General features: G+C 64.7%; 1 protein-coding gene across 5 annotated transcripts in view; it reads left to right on the forward strand.

Annotated features, from left to right (window-relative positions):
• PRDM16 (PR/SET domain 16) overlaps nt 1-14,340 on the forward strand; it is a 272,002-nt gene extending 257,662 nt beyond the window's left edge. For 4 of the 5 annotated variants that reach the window (XM_036227892.1, XM_036227880.1, XM_036227884.1 and 1 more), the window contains 5 exons: nt 3,442-3,611; nt 3,784-3,958; nt 7,054-7,290; nt 8,204-8,378; nt 9,579-14,340. In XM_036227892.1, coding sequence (XP_036083785.1) covers nt 3,442-3,611; nt 3,784-3,958; nt 7,054-7,290; nt 8,204-8,378; nt 9,579-9,701 — 880 coding nt within the window. In that variant the 3' untranslated portion in view covers nt 9,702-14,340. The remainder of the gene's footprint in view (nt 1-3,441; nt 3,612-3,783; nt 3,959-7,053; nt 7,291-8,203; nt 8,379-9,578) is intronic. The other variant, XM_036227890.1, reaches the window with a different exon arrangement.
• The last annotated feature ends 6,412 nt before the right edge of the window (nt 14,341-20,752 follow it).

Genomic DNA, 20,752 nt, shown 5'->3' on the forward strand with positions numbered 1-20,752 from the left:
GAAGTGGCCGGGAACCAAAGCAGACTGCCTGGAGTCCTCACCCCAGACCATCCAAAATCACCCAGAAAGTGTTTCAAAGTCCGGATGTGGGCGAAAACGACCTTTCAGTGTGGCTGATGCATTTCCTGGAGAGGAGGTCAGACCCCCTGCCTGGCCTGACCCGTGTCCTGGGCGATGGCCACTATGGCAGAGGTCTCTGAGAGAAGCCGGAGGACGGGGCGGGGCTGTGACTCCCCTTAAAGCTCTGGCGGGGGGGGGGGGGGGTAGAGGTGCTGGTGGAGACCGGGCTGGAGAAGGGTAAAAATGGGATCAGAAATGTGGGGAGCGTCTCTCCCCGTCCGGCCTGGCCACGGGGCTTGGGGGGCCCTCCAGGGTGTCGCCCGGCGGGGCCCGGAGTCACGGCCTGGATGCCAGCTCGCAGGCTGGCCTGAGGGCCGCCCAGGGCGCTGGGATTCCCGCCCGAGGACGCTCGCCCGTCCGCCCCTCCCCAGCTCCCGTCCTGCGTCTGCGTCGGCCGAGCACCCGAGCCGGGCTCAGTGACCCGTCTCCCTCGGGGCCTAGGGGCCGCCCTGCCTGTCCCCTTTGTCAGTGTCATTTCGGGGTCTGGATTTCTGTCCTTCCCACCCCCACCTTTACCATCCTCCCAGAGGCGGCTGCTGTGGCCCCGCTGGGCCCCCGGGGGCTTCTGCTCCCCCGCCCCGTGCTGGGCCCACCATGGCGGGCTTCCTGGGGTGGCAGCAGACATGGCCGGTCACAACCGGGCCCTCGGCTGCGCCGCCCGCCATGGCCGCCCACCCGTGCCCCTGCCCGTCGGAGCCCCGCGGAGCCGTCCCGCACAGCACAGCTGCGAGCTTCACCGGCCACCATCAGCCTTTTTTACAACTCACTTCCCAGGCACCTGCAGAACCCTGCCCCCTCGAGCTCTGGGCTCACTGCTCCCCTAAACTTCAAACAAACCCCGCAGTCTGGGCCACCAGGGAGGGCCACATTCAGAACCCGGCTGACGGCACGGCCCCCCGGCCCTCCCGGGCCCCACGTGGTGGAGTCAGCGTCTCGCAGAGCCCTGCCCGGCCGGCCCCTCACGCAGGTCCCTCCCGTCCTGGCTGCTCAGGGCTCAGCCGCTGCGGGGACTCGCGAAGGGCCCGGCCGTCCAGAGACACGAGGCGAGGGGGGCTGTGCGGCGAGCACACGTGGACCAAGGGCGGGCACAGCGTGGCCCGGGGAGCCCGCGGTGGGCAGGGCGCATGGGGCCAGCTTGGCCTTGCCCTTGGTCCTTCCTGAGTGACCGCCCGAGGAGCAGTGTGGGAGCCTGGCCCACCGGGGCTGTGTCTGGGGGAGGGCCTGGGGCGTAAAGGCCTCTTTCCCAGACCACTGGGCGGGGGGAGGGTCCAGGGCAGTGGGTCCCCGGGCATCACTGCCCACCCCCGCCTGACTCCCCCGCCGAGCGGGCCGAGAAAGACAGCACAGCGGTGCCTCCCACGTGGGCTTCCGATGGCAGGTCCACGTCAGGGCCACTCACGGTCACGACGCTGCCGGAAGACAGGCTGTGGCCGAAGCCTGGTGTCCCCGGGGCACAGAGGTGGCTCAGCCGGCTCGCGAGGAGCACAGGTCACGGGGGCTCCCGCCCACCACTGTGGGGCAGGGCTCGGCAGGTTTTGGAAGCTTCTGGAACTGAGCGAGTGAAGCCCCGCAGCCATGACCATGCCGTGGAGCCTCGGGGGTCCTTTCTAACCGGCCCCCGGCCATCGTTAGGTCATCGCCTCTCGGGGCTTCGTCCCGAAGGCCAAGGGGCAGGGACTCGGAGGCTCCGAGCCTCCCAGGACAGGGCTGCGGCCTCTCAGGGGGTGGGGCCGGGCAGGGCGGGGCGCCCGAGGGCCCCCGCCGCCAAGACCCGGGCAGCGCTGTGGTCCATCAGACCCCCGGGCAGGGCCAGGGGCTGGGCGTCCAGCGTCAGGTGCGAGTGCCTCACGTGCCGGGCAGCAGTGTCGTGGAGGCCTCTCTTCCACAGCCCCTGCGGGCCTGACCCCGGTGTCCTCAGGCCATCTCCACCCACGTGACCACCATGCCGCAGTGGAGTGCGGCCGCCGGCCCCCGTCGGGGTGGGGTGGGCCCTCCTGTGGGAGTGCCGCACTTCGGGCAGGTCCCAGCGCTGGCCAGCCACGTCCAGTCCCGCTGGATGAGTGTGACTCTCCGGCGTGAGCCCCGCAGGGACCGGCCGGGCAGACCGTCCCCCGACCCGGGCCAGCCAGGGCTGTGTGCTCGCCGCGTGCGGAGGCTGCTTTTGTCTCCTCAGAGGAAAAGCGCCAGCGTGGACCCCGCCTGCCGGGGGCTCACGCGCCTCTGAGGCCCCGGCGGGGTGGCCATGGAGTGTGCGGGGCGGGGCATGGGTGCGCGCACGCACCACACGCACACGCGCCACACGCACACATGAGCACACGCACACATGAGCACACGCACGCCACATGCACACACGAGCACACGCACGCGCACCACACGCACACGCGAACACACAAACACACGCGCAAACATGCAGGCACACGTGAACACGCGCACCACACGCACACGCGAACGCGCGCACACGAACACGCAGGCACACATGAACACGCGGGCACATGCACCGGTCCCCCCGGCGGCCCCCTCCCCGGCCCCCACTCGCTCTCTGCTTCTGGCTGGGTTGTCTTGCTCCCGGGTGCGTGAGTCGCTAGGCCCTGGCTCTTCATCCCCGCTCTGCAAACCGGGGAGAATGACCCTTCCCCGCACCTAGGGGGACCCCCGTCACATTCCAGGCGTCTCAGCGTGGCCGTTTGCCGGCCGTGAAGCTCGTCGTTTGGGCAAAGTCAGATGTCAGGACAACCTGGCAGGCAGGACGGACCACAGAGGGGCACATGGGACAGTGTGGTCACCTGCCGTCCCTGTAGACAAGGCAGGGCTGGGGATGCCCCCACCTTCAGGGGTGCTAAAGACACTAAGGCACCTCTTGGGGGGGCCCAGCCCCCACGTAATGGAGTGACGAACTGAGACGGGACCTGGAAAGGACCCACTAAGACCTGGCTCTCCCCGGTCGGTCAGCGCCGCCCGTTCTCTGCGGGAGAGGCGGGGGCGGCTTCTCCCGCGGTGCGATGCTGCCCCCTTGTGGCTGCTGGGGGCACAACGCTCTCCACGCGGGCCTGCTGGGCGGGGGCGCCCAGCTGGGGGACTGGACCGGCGCTGCACACCAGGAGCGTGCGACCCCCCATCCCCTGTCCCCTCCACCACCTCAGGGCACATCCCAACGCGACCCTCCTCCCGAGGGTTGGAGGGGAGCGCCCCTGCTCCTCTAAGCCGAGCCGCTTCTAGCACGGCCTCGCCATGACCACCTTCCAGGTGAGGTGGCCTGGCGGCCTCCGGCGGCGGGGCGCCGGGGGCGGGGCCGGGCGCTCCTCTGAGGCGCGTGCCTTCCAGGTGCAAGTACTGCGACCGCTCCTTCAGCATCTCCTCCAACCTCCAGCGGCACGTCCGCAACATCCACAACAAGGAGAAGCCCTTCAAGTGCCACCTGTGCAACCGGTGCTTCGGGCAGCAGACCAACCTGGACCGGCACCTCAAGAAGCACGAGCACGAGCACGCGCCAGGTGCGCCCCTGCGGGCGGGCCCAGGACGCCCCGTGGGCCGCACACAGTGGCGGCGGCCGCGTCAGGAGTGGGGGAGGGAGGACGGAAAGGGGGCGGCGTGGGGGATGGGAGAGACATGCGGGGGTGGGGGGGGTCGGCTGAGGTGCGCCCTCTGCTGCTTCCGTCCCTACAGTGAGCCAGCACTCTGGGGTCCTCACCAACCACCTGGGGACCAGCGCCTCCTCCCCCACCTCCGAGTCGGACACCCACGCACTTTTGGACGAGAAGGAAGACTCCTATTTCTCTGAAATCAGAAACTTTATCGCAAATAGTGAGATGAACCAAGTGTCAGTGCGAACAGACAAACGGTAAGAAGCCTGAGCAGGGAGGGGCCCCACGCCAGCACCAGCCCCCCTGGGCACACCTGGACAGGCCGGGGGCTCAGGCAGAGGGTGAGGCCCACGGGCTCTGCCACGGGAGAGCTGGGGGGCCTTCAGCAGGGAGCCTCCCTTCCTGCCTCAGTTTCTTCATCTGGAGAGGGTGCCGATGCACCCTGGCACCTAGAGCAGCACCCAGCACATGGGCCTGACTGGCAACTGGCACGGCTTGGCCTTGACGTTCACAGATGTGCAGCCGGAGGCCAGCCTGGCAAGGGCTCCCGCCAGCACCTCCCAGCCTCTGCGACGTGAGAGTACCTCAGTTTATCCTGGGCTTCCCCTCTAAACACACACACACACCCGCGCACGCACACACAAGCGCTCATGCATGCATACACTCATGCACATGCATACACACATGCCCGCACATGCATGAACGCGCACACACATGCATACACATGCATGCGTGCACATGTGCGTGTACGTACATGCCTGTACACAGTCACATCCATGCATGCACACGCTCACACACATACCATGTGCCCGTGCACACATGCACACACTATGCACGCGTCCATGTGTGCATGCTTGTGCACATGTGTGCATGCATGCGTGCGCATGTATGTGTGCACGTACACACACACACGCACACACAGCACCAGAAAGTGGCGGAAGGCGGGCTCAGGAGCGAGGAGGGCGCCCTGCGCCACCCGACCACGAGGTCAGCGTGCGGCCTTCACTCTGCCCCCCACCCTCAAAGGACTCATCAGACCCAGGAAGAGGTTCTCTTTGGGTGAACGCTGCTGCCGGACAAGCTGTCAGAGCACCAGGGACGCTCTCAGGGGCCTCAGGCCTGCACACCCCTCGTTCTGCAGAGGGGAAACTGAGGCCCAGAGAAGTGGGTGCCTTGCTCCGGCCACACAGCCAGGCCCAGAGGGCCAGCCCTCACGCCAACACAGGTGGGCTGCGCTCTGCAGCCCCCAGGGCCCAGGGCCCTCCTGTCCAGCTCCAGCGAGGGAGGACGGTCCCCCGGGAGTCCGCCCTCTGGGACCGGCTGTGTCCTGCCTGTCGTTAGCCCACCCAGGGTGCAGCCCTGCCCGAGAGCCGTCCGTGGCTCAGACGGCCTGACCGCCACCTTCAGAGAAAGTCACAGGCGCCTCGTCCTCGTGGCAGCCGCAGCCCGGGCCACGAGGCGCGTCCTGGCTGTTGAAGACAAGCCCTGCTGCGGCTCCCTCACCCAGGGCAAAGCCCGCGAAGGCCTGACAGGGATGCAACAAGGGCGTCCCCCAGGCTGGCGCTGCCCATGGGGGGCCCAGGAGCCCCGGAAAGGCCCCCGGGCCCCCAGCAGCCTGAGGAAGACACTGCACACACCGCGCCGGGCAGAGGGGACGGCACCGTCCTGTCTCTTCCCTCCGCCACGAGCTTCCTGTGGGCTTCCCGTGGCCCCCGGGGGAAGGCGAGGCCCAGACACAGGACCCCGGCCCCAAGTCCCGCAGGAAGCCGGGCAGAGCCAGCCCCGAACCCAGGCCCGCGGACGGCCTGTCCTGCTAAAGCCTCGCCCAGGAGCCTGGCAGGAGGCGCCCCACGCCACTGCGAACGTGGGAGCCGGAGTCACCCTGACACACGCCAGCCCATCTGCGTGACGCGGCAGGTCACTGGCTGTGCCATCGGGCCCCGTATCGTGGTCCGGTTCTCATTCAGAGCCCGTTCCGTTCCCCTAACTGTCAGGGAGAACTTCATGCCCCCCTGGCTCCCTGGCCTCACAGCCCCTTAAATCCGTGGGCTGAATTGGGTCCCCCAAATTTATATGTTGGAGTCCTGGCCCCCGGGGCCTTGCAACGTGATATTGTTTGGGGAGATGAGGTCACCCTGGAGCCAGGTGGCCCTAACGCCCTACGCCCGGGCCTTACGGAAGGGAAGTTGGACGCAGACGCCAAGCGTGGGGGTCGCCACGTGAGGACGAAGCAGGGACGGGTGACGTGTGCCGCGCCCCGGCCCCCCGCTCCGTTCCCCGGCCCCCCGCTCCGTTCCCCGGTCCCTGGCGCGGGGTGGTCTCGTGTCACCCAGAGGCACGGAGGAGTCCGAGGCGCCAAGGCCCCGCCAAGGTCCCCCCGCTGAGAGCCGGGGAGGAGACAGGTCCCGGCCCACCGTGCCCGGCTCCAGAGCACCCACTGCTGGTGGGGGCGGGTGTGTGCGAGGGCCCCACACCGGACGCCAGGGAGGAGGGGAGCGAGCCCGTGCGGCCGCCCGGAAGGCAGGTCGGCGACGGCTCTGCTCCCTTCCTCACGGAAAGATAGGAAGCGAAGGCAGTGGGGTCCCCAGGCCCGCCGCACGGTCCACGTCTGGGGCCGGCGATGGCAGGAGGGGGCGCCAACCCCCGCCCGGCGCCGAGAGCAGGACGGCATCTCCCCGGCAGAGGGTGGGCTGTCGTGAGCCGTGTGGGGCCCAGGAGCACTGGGCCCAGGGGCACGGAGACCAGGTCCAGACGTGTGCCTTGCCCCCCTGGCCCTCACCCACGTGTTGCACACCCGCCCGGGCGGCCCTCAGGCCCAGCCTGCCCGGCCTGGACTCAGCCACACCCAGGGTGCCTCCTCCCGTAGCGACGGGGACCCAGGGCGGGAAAGTCTGGCCGGGCCAGGCTGACCCCAGGGGCCTCGTCCTGGGCGTCACGCATCCTGTGGCCTCGACGCTGGCAGGAGGAGGGGGACCCAACGGGGCTGGGCCAGCCTCCCCCACAGAGTCCCCTGAGGGTGTCCCCGGCAGTGCCCGGCCCGGCACCAGGACCTCTCCCCCAGGCTGGCCACGGTCCCCCTCAGCACGCACCCTCGCCCTGAGCCCCGATGGTCCTGGTGTCCACTCTGGCATAGCAGGTGCCTCGGACGTGGCCCCCGCCATCACCCGCCACCTGCTCAGTGGGCAGACTTTCCCCAACGGGGACGCGGCCAGGGCCACAGCTCTGCGGCGTCCGTGAGCACGAGCCAGGCCATCTCGGAGGGAGCAGGAGGCGGGGGAGGCGATGGAGGAGGAGCTGGCCAGAGTCGCCGGCCTTCGGGGGTGGTGGCCAACTCGCTCCCCTGCCATTTCAGGCCGGACGCCCAGGACCTGGACGGCGCCCCGCAGGGTCCAGGCCTGGCCGGCGGGAAGCCGGAGGACGCAGAGGAGGAGGAGGAGGACCTGGAGGAGGACGAGGACAGCCTGGCGGGGAAGTCCCAGGACGACGTGGATGCCGTGTCCCCCACGCCCGAGCCCCGGGGCGCCTACGAGGATGAGGAGGATGAGGAGCCACCCACCTCCCTGGCCGTGGGCTTCGACCACACCCGCAGGTGGGTGCTGGCTCAGTGGGCCAGCCGGTGGGGGGGCGGGACCCAAGCGCCACGCGGTGACTCGGCCCCACACCGGCAGAGAACCCGCCGTCCTGGCTGGATCACCGTCCTCCCGCGGGTGGGCCTACCACAGGGTGAGGCCAGGCCTGGGGCAGGGGCCAGGGCGCAGCCCGCTCACCACACACACACACACGCACACATGCACACGCCACACGCATGTGCACACAGCACACGCGTACCACACACATAGGCACGTAGCACACACCACACACACGTGCACGCAACACACATGCATGCACCACACACGTGTGTCCATGCACACACGCGCACACACACTGAGACCCGGGGCGGGGCGGGGGCGAGGCACAGAGGGGCTGGTCCTGGCCCCGAGCCGCACGCCGCCTGTCAGCCCAGGGCGCGACGTCCAGCCCCGCGGCGCCGCGGTGCCCGCTGCACCCCGCGCTCAGGGTCGTTGCCCGGGCCAGAGCTGCCCCCGCCCGGCCCCGCGTCCTGCCTGCTTGCTCCCTTCCGCACCGGGCATGCGGCCAGCTTTCCAAGAGCTTCCTGCCCCCGGGTGCTGGGACCCAGAGCCCCAGGCCCCTCCGCAGCTGCCCAGAGTCTCAGGAACCGAGGCGTCCCCGTTTGTCCTTGTCCCCAGAGACCCAGGTGCCTCGCCTGCCGCTCGCAACGCGTGTGCACGTGCTCCCCCTCTCCGTGGCCCTCTGTCCGTCCCCCACATCCGTGTGGCTTCTGTCCAGGTGTCCGTGTGTCCGTGTGTCCGTGTCCTTGTGCATGTGGCTCGCGGAGACGCCGTGGCGTGCATGCGGGCACAGAGCTGGCCGTGGGGCGTCAGACAGGCGGCCGGAGGCCAGACCGGCTAACAGCAGGCCCCTCTCCCCGGTCATTGGTGCAGGTGTGTTGAGGAGCGAGCAGACGGGCTGTTAGCTTTGGAGCCAATGCCGACTTTTGGGAAGGGGCTGGACCTCCGCAGAGCAGCCGAGGAGGCGTTTGAAGCTAAAGACGTGCTTAGTTCTGCCCTAGACTCTGAGGCTTTAAAACAGACCCTGTACAGGCAGGCTAAGAACCAGGTAGGTACCCGCAGAGCCCGCCCCGCCCTCCTCCCCCAGGCTGGTCGGCAGGCGGCAGCCGCGTCGCGTCTCCTGCACCAGGGACGGCCTCGCCTCTCGTGTGGCCGCCCGACGCCTGCCTGGGGGACGCCCAGGACCCTTCGGCCCTCCTGTGCCCGTTGCATCGGCGAGGGCGGTGCCCGGATGACGGCCACGTCCCTGCGAGCGGGCGCTGGGCAGTGGAGGTTGAGAGCAGATGCATGTGAGACACGGGCTTGCGGTCTCTTGTTCCCCGAGCGAGGCGTGACAAGGAGGGCTCCAGCCGGCGAGGCCGCGCTGGCCCCCGTCTGGGACCCTGCGAGGGCGGCTCGTAGCCCAGGCTTTCTCCACGGCGGCTGCCGACAGGCAGACACCGACTCCGGGCTGGGGCCTGCTGGGGTCAGCGAGGCCCAGGTGCCCCTCGTCTGGTCTGTTCCTTAGAGCAGGTGGCTGTGGGCCCCGGCATCCTGGTCCTCGCCGGCCCGGAGGGCGTGGGGTCAGGTCAGCTCTCCGCGGCCCATCCCGAGCCTCGGCAAAAGCTGTCTGCGTGTCTGTCTCTGTCGTTCTACTAATTCTGTCCAGAGCGTTAACTCAGGCGGGACGACGTCGGGCTTTCCCCCTCCCGCCCCCCGTCCCATCCCCCGGTTCTCTGTGGCTTGTGGCAGAAGGATGCCCTGCGGACCATCTGAGCCACACTCTGCGCGGGAACCACATCCGCGCTCAGCTCTGAAACGCTGCCCGTCCGCACCCCCAGAGTCGCTCTGTGCTGCCACCACGGTGGCCCCACAGGCGCCCGCAGACGGGGACCGCCTCCCGTGGACCGGTCTTAGCGACAATCACCAGCAGCAACATGTGCACGCTTGCCCTGAGTGCCTGCGACTCACCGGGCACAGAGAAGGGGGTGACCGTAGGGGGACACCCCAGGAGGCCACGGGAGCCCTTGTGTGGGCCACGCGTCCCGGCCGCCCGCTCACCCCTCGTCTTCCTCTCCCAGGCGGGGAGGGCGGGGGGCCGCCTCGCTGGTCCAGCCCCCCGCGCCTTTGCTCTCCCCTCCCGTGAGGACCCGGGCCCGGCCGGAGGGCAGTGGGGGGCCGGAAAGGGGCGAGGACAGAGCTGGCCTGGGCTCGGAGGACCCCACGCACCCCACTCACCTGCCCGTCCCCGTGCCGTGTCCCCTGCCAGGCATACGCAGTGATGCTGGCCCTCTCTGAGGACGCCCCCTCCCAGAGTCCCCTGGACGCCTGGCTGAACGTCACGGGAGCCGCACCTGAGTCCGGAGCCTTTGACCCCGTCAACCACCTCTGACCGGCCCAGGAGGGGCCTGGGGTCAGCGTCCACGCGAGGCGGCCTCGGGCCCCCACGTCCCGACAGAACCCCCAAGCTGTGGACGATGGAGGCACGGGCCTGGAGGAGCGGGCGCGGCTCGGGGCCAGGGGACCCCCCAGCCACCCGCGTGCGACCACAGCGGCCGTCCCCCACCACGGTTCAACTTTTCCCATGGAAACCTGGAAGCCGGACTTCCCCGAAGCCGTCCTCAACGGCACTGTCTCTGAGACCCGTCTGCAGGGTGCGGCTCGCGGGGGCCGCCTCGCCTCAGGGCCGTGGCGGGCAGGGCCGAGTCTGACCCCAGGCTGGAGCCGGCGGACCCCTCTGGGCACGGAAAGGAGGGGCAGACGTGGGCGCCCTCAAGAGGAGACTCCCCAAATGATTTTTATAACGAAAACTACGAGAGAAACTCTTTTGGTAACCTTATTGAAGACAGAGTCTATTTAAGCACGTGATTTTAAAAATAGACAGTATTTTTTAAAAAGAAAGTTGAAAAACGACTTGCAAATTGTTTTTTAAAAGTAATTTTGCATCGCGTTGAAATCTCGGCTTATGCGCGCACCCGAGCCTGCTTGCAGTGCGCTGGGCGAGTTCTTTATACTGTAGGTGATGGAGAGGTTCCCTACCCGACCGCGTTTGTAACGCCCAGGTGATTCTGGGGGCCCCCGACGCAGGGCCGAGGGCGCGGGGCCCACTCCCGCGAGCGTCTCAGACAGTACGAGAGAGACATCCTCACGCACGGCGTCCTGGGCCGGCCCAAGGCTGGCACCAGGAACGGCGCCTGTCATTGTGTGACAGGGGATTCGTGCCCGTGGCCCCCAAGTGGCCCCTCCCAAGACCCCCTGGTTGTGTGGTGGCCCCGGGCTGCAGGGCAGAGGTGGGCCGGGCACCCGTGGGCTTCCCCCACGTCTGTGCGGCCCCCGCCGTCCTCATGAGCAGAGCCCGCGGGCCGATCCAGCCATCCCGGCAGACAGACGGACGAGGGGAAGGGAGCTGGTGCCCGTGGCCGCTGCCCACGACTCCTTGCTCCAGGCCATCGAGCTCGCGGGCGCCCGAGCCCTGAGGTCTGGGACGAACCGCCACCCCCGCACTCCCCGTGGGCCCTCGGCCCGTGGGCCGGCTCTGGAGCGGACTGGACCTGGGGGCCGGGGACCTGCCACCGAGAGCAAAGATGGCACAGCCCCGGCCGGACCGCCTGCTTCTCCACGCCACGGGCTTTAAATTATTCCCAGAGGGGCCAACTTCAGACAATAAGCCTTTCCCTGATGGAATTCACCTTAATCTGTATATAACTTGTAATTTTTTCTAATTCATTTCTTTTCTTATTTTATTTCTTCCTTAACAGTATTTTTGGCATTAGACATTCTTATTGTGAAGAAATAATGTTAATATAAGTATCTAGTGAAGGACCAAACCCGTGTAATAAGGCTGTGTGTTGTGTGTTTGATAACCAGGCAGTGGGCCGATTTTTAATGTGCCAAATACCCCCACGTCCCCCCCAAACCCCAAATTTCCCCGTGTCCCCCTCACAAATTCCAAATGCCCTGTGCCCCCCGATGAATCCCAAACACCCCATGTTCCCCCCGTGAATCCCACACCCCCTCTCATCCCCCCCACGAATCCTGCTGTTACTGCTGCCCGTATTCCAGACAATCATGTGTTTTGTTAAATTTGAGTTTCAATTGCATTTAAGACAAGTGTTCTATTTATTTCTTTTTTTTTATTTGGAAGTAAAAAGAGTAATAGTGTCCCAACAAGAGAGGAAAGTCGCCACGTTGCCCTTAAAAACAGGTGTAAATCCGAGCGGACGTGGGTCATGTCCCGGTGCTGGCCCCAAGCCGACAGGACCACTCTAAGCGGCCACGTCCCCACGGCGCGGGCCGCAGGCGCCCGGGGCTCCAGCTTCGCCCTGGAGACCCGTGGCGGGGAGGCCCTCGAGGGCGCCAATGGCTCGCGGATCCCCGTGACAGGCTTCGCCCCCTTTCTCAAGTCCACAGGACTGAGACCCGCCTGGCACGTGCTGAGGCCACTCACACACGTGTGCGGGCGGGAAAGTCGCCCGCCGGGGAGAGCTGGCCGGCACAGCCGCGGGCGCCTCTGCACGGCGTTGGCCAGCGCCGCCGGCCACAGCCCCCGGGGTCTCGACGGGATCCCTCCAAAAAGTCACCCTCAGGGGCAAACACCCCCTCTCTGTAAACCCAAATTACACGATTTCTTCTGCTTTTTATACGACGTGACTCTAATGAGCCCATTTGGACTGGTGGACACCTAGGTGTCCTCGGCCGCGGCAGGGCGGGTAAGGGCTGCCCCCGCTGCGCGCCCCGGGTCCCCCTGCTGACTGTCACGTCCCGTCGCCTTCGGCCAGTCCTCCTAAGCGCTGTTGCTTCTCCCTCTTCTTCCACCCACCCCCCAAGAGCCCCAATCGCACATTTTAAGGCCTATATTTTTGTCCCCTTGAAGACGATTAAAGCAAGCCCAGTTTCTCCTGAACATTCAGCTCCTCAAGCCCAAGCACCGGCAGGTTTGGGGGGTCTGTCCTTGGACCCCCTGACAGAGAGCACTTACATCCTGCGCTGGGCTCAGCTGTGGATGTCGCCTCCAAGCTTAGCGTGCCCCAGACCCCAGCAGGCTTCCTCCCTGGTCCCCAGGCCCCGGGGCCACAGCCCCCGCCCGGCTCACTCAGAGCTCACGTCTCTGTAGCCACCAAGTACTGGCAGATGCCTGGGCCTGGGAGAGGAAGCCGAGACCCCGCCTCCGAGGGCGAGACCCCGCCTCCGAGAGCGAAACCCCGCCTCCGAGAGGGAGACCCCGCCTCCGAGGGCGAGACCCCGCCTCTGAGAGCGAGACCCCGCCTCCGAGGGCGAGACCCCGCCTCCGAGGGCGAGCCTGGCCGGGCGGCCGCCTCTGTGTCCGCCAGTGGCAACCCCGGGGCTCCCCTGTGCCGGGTGTGCCCCTCGGTCCAGCCTCAGCTGCTTCCCCTGTTCGGACGGTTGACAGCCCTGCTGCCACTCAGGCGCCCTCCCCCTCCACTGTCGTCGTCCCCGGGGCCATCGGGCTGGACACACGGGCTGCGAGCCTTGGGCCAGCCACGCCCTCCACGAGCGGGACACAGAGGCCCTGCCCCTGATTCGCCCCCGGGGGTGCACACCCCTGCGGGCTGCCTGGCACCCTGGAGTGTGAGTCTGCGGATGAGCCGGAGAGACCGCCCAGCACGTGGCCTCCCTGCACAAGGCCAAGGGCACAGCCGGCCGGCCGGCCTGCTGCTGACTGGCCCGCAGCCCCGCGCCCCGGAGCCTGGCCCCGCGCACGCAGGGCCGAGGCCGGCTGTGCCCCAGCAGGCGTTCGCTCAGCGCTGGCCGTGACGCATGGCACGTGTGTCAGCCTCAGAGCCTCGAAGCACTGGATTGTGGTGCCCCTGCCCCTGTCCCCACCCCTGCCCAAGTGACTGAAACCTACTGAGCTGTATTCACTGTGCTGTCTCGGCAAGGGAGAGGGGACAGCGCCCCCTGGCGAGCGCACCCCTGCACTGCCGCCCCGGGGCCGGACGGGGAGCCCGCCGGGCGCCTCTCCCCGCCCGGACGCGAGGACGCAGCCGCTCCTGGTCAGTGGAGGTCAGCCGGGTATCAAAAGCCATGAAACTGTGTCTCTGTAGCAACGAGCGATACTGTGACTCCGACATTCTCGCGCTGCCCGAGGCCGTCCCTCTGCCCCGCCCGTTCTGGCGGTTCTGTAGTTTCCCTCGCGGTCTCTGATGCGCATTACCACTTTGGGGGAAAAAAAAAAAAAAAAGAAAGATCGCTAGATGGAAAGGCAGCTCGAGTTTCCGAATGCGCGATTCACTTGTGAACCTTAAAGCAACCCCGGCGTTCCCTGCCGCGGACTCCGTGTGGTCACCGTCCTTTGCGAGGTGACGGTAGCTGAGCCTCGGGGCCCGCGTGTCACCTAAAGCCAGCGAGGGGCCCCGACGTGCCTCGCCTCGCCCTTTCACCGTGTTCCCTTACAGATTGGTTTAGTTTGTGTTTCGTTTTGTTTCATTTGTTCGTTTTTTTTTTTTTTTTAGAACTGTATAGCGTTGAAAAAGAAATCAAATGTAAATGTCTGGTTCTCGTATGATGTTAAAAAGAAAAAAAAAACATTGAGAAGGAGGCCGATGTGTGTCCCATGTCCCCTGACTGTAAATGGCTTCTGTCATCAGTGAACTGTGCATGACTCGTGTTTAGCGGTCATTACCGTGTCTGTTCGTGAATTCTTTCTGAAGAGGAAAATTCCGTAGATGCACTTACGAAGTATGTGAGTAGGGTTTCTGTCCTCAAGACGAAGAGTCCTGAGCTGCCAGCGCAAAGGGGACGCGGACCTTGATCAGACAGAGTGGCAATCGCGGTGGGAGGGAGGACGTGGCGTGTGGGACCTCGGGAGGGCGCTTCTGCGGAGTTCATGCTGATGTTTGTGACAAAGACAGGAGGTACTGCGTAGAGGACTCTCTCCAAGGGGAAGCCGGGCAGAGCCGATTCCGAGGTTAAGGCTGTAGAATAGGTCTGTATACCAAATGTAACCTTTCCGATGCTACAATGAATTTATACATGAGATTGACATGCAATAAATCTGTGTGCTTTTCTAACCTCCGCGCCCAGCGAGCTTCCCTGCGGGAGGGCGGAGGCCTCTGGGCTGGGGGGGGGGGGGGTGCGGGAAGTGGGGCACAGCCAGGGACGGGGCTCGCCGGCCCTGACCGGGGATCCCGGGGGACCGGCTCTGACGCAGCGAAGCCACCCTCCCGGCACCGCCCCACCGCGGGGAGGGCCCGACCGCCCCGGGCAGTGCTGCGTTGGGAGTGGTGGCCTGCAGACGTGCCCTGCTCCAGGCGCGTCCTCTCCCAGGCATGATGGCCTCCAGGTGTGACCTCCTCAGGTGTATACACCTTCAGGCGTGATGTCCTCACGTGTGGGGCAGGTACATCTGCCTCCGATGTACCCGCCCCCAGAGCCTGCCCCCGTGAACTCTCGCCCACCACCTCTTGGCGACAGCGTTCCCTTCTGGGAGTGGTGGAGGAGCCCAAACTGTAAGGCTTGCCCTAAACCAGCCCGTCCTTAGGGCGGCCCTCCCCACATGCCCACCCCCCTCACGCTGTCGCTAGCCAGGGCCTGAGCCCAGGTGGACCGGCCTGAGCAAACATCCAGGACTGCAGGGGGTGCAGACCCAGCCCCCTTGGGGGCGCCCTTCCTCCCACGTCCTGAGGCTTCCTTCTTGGGGCCCACTGCCTCCGCAGGGAACCTGGACTCCAGCCCGATTCCCCTCTGACCCAGAGACCTTGACTGGTTCAACCACAGAGGACAAAGGCTGGGGCCTTATCAGAAACCCCAGCCACAGGCAGTTCCCCAACCCCGCTCACCCACAAGCGTATCCGCTCCACGTTCCACTGACCGAGACTATCTGGGGTCACCTAGGTGTCCCCTAGGCCTGCGGCTTCTTGTCCAGTCTTGCCTGCCACATACAAATAACACCAACCCGCCCAGGTCCCTGAACTTTTGGGCCCCTCCTTGCCGCCTCCCACTAGCAGACCCCAGGCCTCTGCATCTGTGGCCCTGGCTCCTCGAACTTGGGGCACGTGCAGGGGCATGCCATGCCTGGAGGGGACACACCTGGAGGGGATTCACCTGGAGGGGACTCACCTGGGGGGGACTCACCTGGGGGAACGTGCCTGGAACACCCTTGTTTGGGGGTCTCGGGAGGGGGTCCGCCCCGCACAAGCAGCTTCCCTGTAGGGGGTGTCGGTGGCATTCCGCGGACCTGCTCGTTACCATGACCACCGCTGCCGACGCCCTCGACCTCTCCCACAGGTAACTTCTCACCTGCCAGACGCCCCCACAGCCCCTGGCCTCCTTCACACGCCACCCACCCTCACACACTCACGCCACAGAGGCTGCTCCCCGCTTCCCGGGGCTGGCACCGGCAGCCGACCCCCGGGGCCGCTCCCGTTCCCCAGCGGGCGGAGGCGAGGTGGGCAGCGTGCCGTCCACCCCCCGAGGCCCCACGAGGCGTCTGTGCGACGAGCAGCCCCGCCCGTGCCGAGCTGGCGCGGGCCCCCCAGGCGTGCAAGGAGCAGCGTGCTCACGCGCGGGGCGCGGCTCGCTGCCCGCGAAGGCTGAGAGACCTTCGTCTTCTCCGTTTTCCTCGCGAGGAAGGAAACGAGACGGCAGTGTCGGGCGGAGGGATCCGGAGGCCAGCCGCCTCCCCGGGCGGCTTTAGAAGCGCCCAGACCCCAAGGGGCCCCCACACGCCGCCGTCTCAGACCCCAGCACACGCAGGGGCCCGGGCCTGTTTACCGAGTCAAAAGCTGCGCGGGGGGCTGCCCCGAGGGGCCTCTCACCCCCAAGCCCGGCTTGACACACACTGAGAGGAAGGTGGATTACCCAAATGAATGAATGAATGAATGAATGGCTCCCCTAACGGCCCTCACTCAACATGGATTTTGGGGACCCCGGTACCACTAAATGGGCCTGAACATGCACTGACAGAAGCAATAAGACAGGGTGAAGCCTGGGAACCCCAAGAAGCAGCTCCCCATAGGCAAGAGATGGAAGTTGGTCTCACAACAGGATCCCCAGGCCCAAATTCGGGGCACGCGGCCTTCCTACTTTTTTAGCGCTGTCAAGCTAAGTGCACCCCCGAGCGCAGGCCTGGCTGGGGGGGGTGTTTACACATTTAGGTTCTCTTTTCTCCCGCGGTGGCTGACTCAGCGTCGTGAGACCTTGAGCCCCAATGGTCTGCCGTGGGGTTTGCCCGAGGGTCCAGAAGCTTCCCGGCTTGAAGGGCTGTCCCCTGGGAGATGCATTTCCGTTCTCAGAGGACAAACGATGTGACTCGCAAAACTGGTGAACGGCCACGCCTCCAAAAGTCCCCCTGGGGACCCAATGACAGTCTCCGGCACGCCCACGATGACCCTCCCCGGAGCCGGTCCACTGGGCTCTATCCAGGGACAACCCTCTTATCTTTGTCCGGCCTGGCGACCCTCCTCGTGAGCCCCAGGGGCGGGGGTCCGCGGCATGAGGGGGCCATCTGGTGAAAGCCCTGTTGTCGGGGGACTGGGGAAGGGCAGCAGGCGCTCGCAGTTGCCGACAAGCGGGCTTTGTCCTCCAGCCCGGCTCCTCGCATGAAGACAGCGTGAAAAGCCTCCGTTTTGGAAATGGGGGGGGGAGGGGAGGGGGGTTGGGAATCAACAGGAAGGAATGCGTCAGTGAGGAATGTGTTTTCTGGGGAAGGAGGTGGTTTGAATGCCCTTCAGATGCCTTTCGGGCCCAGCGAGACTTTCAGTTATTTGCAGAGAAGCTATTTTGAGAATTATTCATCTTTCTCATGATAGCAAAAGTCTTCCAAAAATTGAGACGTGTCCTCATTTGGGATATAAGGGCCAAAACCAGGGGAGCTTTCATGGGGACAGGGGGACCACCTTTGAGGGGTGTCCGCCTTTGTTCAAAGTCAGGGGCTGGGGTTCGAGGGGGCCTCCAGCCAGGAGCCTGGATTTTGCACCCTGCACCCCAAGCCGGCAGAGTCTCCACCCAACTCATGACTGTCCCAACCAGGGAAGGGCAGCAGACTTTGCTCCTAGAATTCCAGGGCAGAAGAGGATGGCACTTCCTGTGGCCCCAGGGGGGGCCTGGTTCTGGCGACCCACACGTGCAGGGAAGGGACAAAAGCTCACGCGCGATGGAAAACCACGCACGAGCGGGTCAGGTGGGCGGGGGAGGGGCGGGCTGGGGGACCGGCTTCCGTATTCTCTGCAACGGCTTGTGGGTACCGTAGAATTACGTAAGTGCAGATTCAGGTCCTCTGCCGAGAGAGAGAGAGAGAGACAGAGAGAGAGAGAGACAGAGAGAGAGAGACAGAGAGAAACAGAGAGAGAGACAGAGAGAGAGAAACAGAGAGAGAGAGAGACAGAGAGAGAGAGAGACAGAGAGAGAGACAGAGAGAGAGTTAGTTATTTAGTTAGTTTTATGCCTTCCTTTCCAAAACGTCTGCTTTTCATCGCTTTTTCTCGCCTCGTCGCACTGGCCGGGACCAACTGTCCCCCACCGTGGGTGCTGCCTCGTTCCAGGCCCAAGAAGTCACCAGAGTTCCACCGTCACGTACGCTGTCAGCTGAGGACGCCCCTCAGCGGGACGCGGGGAGGCCCCCCTACTTCTGCGTTGCCGAGGTTCTCGTTGTTATCGAGCGGGTCGGAGTGGGTCAAATGCTTTATCTTTCTCAGCACTTATCTTGGGTGGCATCTACCGCTTTAGGTAAAACACATGGACTTCGCAGCAGAATATTTTCTCCCCGCCCGTCTTTTTGTGCTCACTCGAGTATAGGTTATAAACCCCCTAATGCGCTGTCATTATTTTGCTCTGAGTAGCCTATCATCCCTTAAAGAACCCTTTAAACGCATATAGGAAAAAAACCTCCCGCGCGTTTGCGCAGTTACACTTTCCAATGCGTTCCTATTCCTCGTGCATATCTGAATTTACATCTTTTGTCATTGTCTTCTGCTCCTCCCCCCAAAACTTGGGTTGACGTTTCTCGTACTGCAGGTCTGCTGGCGACAAATGCTTTTGTCTTAAAATGTCCGGGTGTCGTTTCCCTTTCTGAGGGACGTTTTCACTGGAACGGACATCTCGGTGGACACCTTCGATTTCTCTCAGCACCTTGAGAGAGAGGTTCCAGTCCTCCTCGCTTGCAGGGTTCCTGATGAGGAGTCGGCGGCTACCCTTCTCTTCCTTCTCTCAAGGCCCCCCCCCCTCTCCGCCGCGGGTTTTCGGCCGTTCGCTTACGATGGCCGGCCGCGTGATCTCCTCCGCGTTCGGGCTGCTGTGAGTTAAGGCTGCCCACGTCAGCTCACAGACCCGCGAGGCTAAGCTTATGTTTTCCAGGCCTTTTTCTCTTTGTGCTTCAGTCTGGATAACGCCTCCTGCTCTGTCTTCAAGTTCACTGACCTTTTCTTCTGCAGCGTCTAATCCGACTGTAATCCCGGCCAGGACGTTTTTTTATTTCACATATCGTGTATTTTAGTCTTTAGAACTTCCACTCGGCTCACTGTTTTGCTTTCTCGCTTGAGGATGTTTATCGCGCCTTTCTCTTCTGAGTGTGTTCTTGGCTTCAATTAAATCCTTGAACACAAGGATAACACTTGTTCTGGAGACCCCGCTTGCAAACTTTGTCCTCTGAGTCATTTTTGACCCCATGTCTATTGACTTTTTTTCCCTCCTAGTTACAGCTTACATGTCTAGCAATGTCTTCTTTGAGTCCTGAGGGTTGTAAATGTTAATTGTTGAGATTCTGGATTTGGTCAGCTTCCTTTTTAAGAATGTCGAGTTTTCTGCCGACAGTTGGTTAACTTCCATGGAGACCAACCGGGTCTCTGCGAGGCTTATTTCAAAGCTCTGTCAGGTCGAGCGTGGATGACCCTCACTGTGGGTTTAGCTTGGCCCTGCACCTAGGAAATGACTTCTTTGGTCTCCACCAAATGCCTTGTATGTCCAGAAGCCACAAGTCCTCTGCCTTCAGGGGACAGTCAAGTGTCCCCGTGTCCGTGCAGATGCTGGGGGCTGTTCAGCGCACTTAGCCTGGCCTCCTGGGACCTCGCTCTGCATGCGTGCAGTGCGGCACGAGGCTGGAGTCTCGAGTTGTTGGCCCGGGAGGACGTCTGGGGTGCCTCCCCTGCAGCACCGCCTCCCGTCCAGGGCTCTGCCCACCGCCCCGTCCCCTCAGCCTCTCTGAGCACCGTGCCTGTCCCCTCGGTTCAGCGGGGCCACCATGCTCTGCCCGGTTCTGCCTCTCGAGAGAATGCCGGGCAGGCGCAGGACTCTGCGGCCCATTGTCCGGCCTCTATAACGGTTGCTTCTTTCTTTCAGTTTTATTCCGTTTCCTCGTTGGTTATGGTGGGAGCTGCTTCTTCAAAGCCAAAACGACTGTAACATTCAAAATTCTCAGTTGGAGGCAGATCCATGCATTCTTAAAAATCCCCTTATGCTCTGGAAACCTGAAATAGTCCCTAATTATCACGAGGAGGCCTGGGCGTCGGAGGCAGACAGACCTGCATTTTCCTCCGGGCTGGGCCAGCACGAGCCAGGTGACAACAGGCAAGCACGTGACCTTGACGTGGGAGCAGCGACACCCACATCACGGCAGTGTCCACGGGATTCAATAAGACGACACGTGGGGCCTGGCACACGCTGGCTTCTCAGGAGGATGGATGGCCATTTGCTGTTTAGGGTACAAGGAGGAGCGACCACGTGCTTCTGAACTGCGCCTCGGGCTCAGCAAGGCCACCCTCAGCGGCCAGGGCGGCGGCCAGGCCCCGCTCGGCCCCCCGGACCCCGCGCTGCCCCCTGTGCATCTGCGGACCCCACCCAGCCCGTCCTCCCCTCACACAGCACAGAGGAGCCTCTGTCTTCCGCCCACGCACAGGGGCTGTGTCATCCGAGGTCAGCGAGACCTTTTCCAGCTGCCCTCGGGCTGGACGGGCACCCGTGCGACCCCGTGAGGAGTGATAGGTCAGCCCAACGCCGGGACCGGAGGAGGAGGAGGGCCGCTGTGCCCCGCGCACTCCCTGCGGCCCCGGGGCGGGCGGGGCGAGCTGTGCGCACTGCCCACTCGGCCCTGGCAGGCGTGACGGGCATGCCGGCAGCCTCGCGGGGCCGCGGCTCTGGGCGCCTGGGACGGTCAGGCCGCGGGCCTCCGGGGTGTGGGGTGCTGGTCTGAGGGCACCGACTTTCTGGTGATGGGGAGACCCATAGAGAGACCTCCGGCTGCACAAGACGCCCTCAAGCCATGGGAAGGAGGCTCCTGCAGACAACGAGAATTAACTTCCTCATAGGGCGCCCATAGCTGTGGGGCTGGGGGGCCCACCCCCTCTCCCCTGCTGGGGAGCCTCGAGGGAAGGGCCCTCACGTGGTAGTGCCAGGCCAGGCACGTGGCCGACCCACAGGTTACCTTCCGAAGGTGAACATCCATGCGCGGGCTCCACCCCGGGCCCTGGTGCTGGGAGCTAAGGCAACCTG

This window comes from Rousettus aegyptiacus, unplaced genomic scaffold (assembly GCF_014176215.1).
Source record: "Rousettus aegyptiacus isolate mRouAeg1 unplaced genomic scaffold, mRouAeg1.p scaffold_m13_p_1, whole genome shotgun sequence".
Classification (NCBI taxonomy): Eukaryota; Metazoa; Chordata; class Mammalia; order Chiroptera; family Pteropodidae; genus Rousettus; species Rousettus aegyptiacus.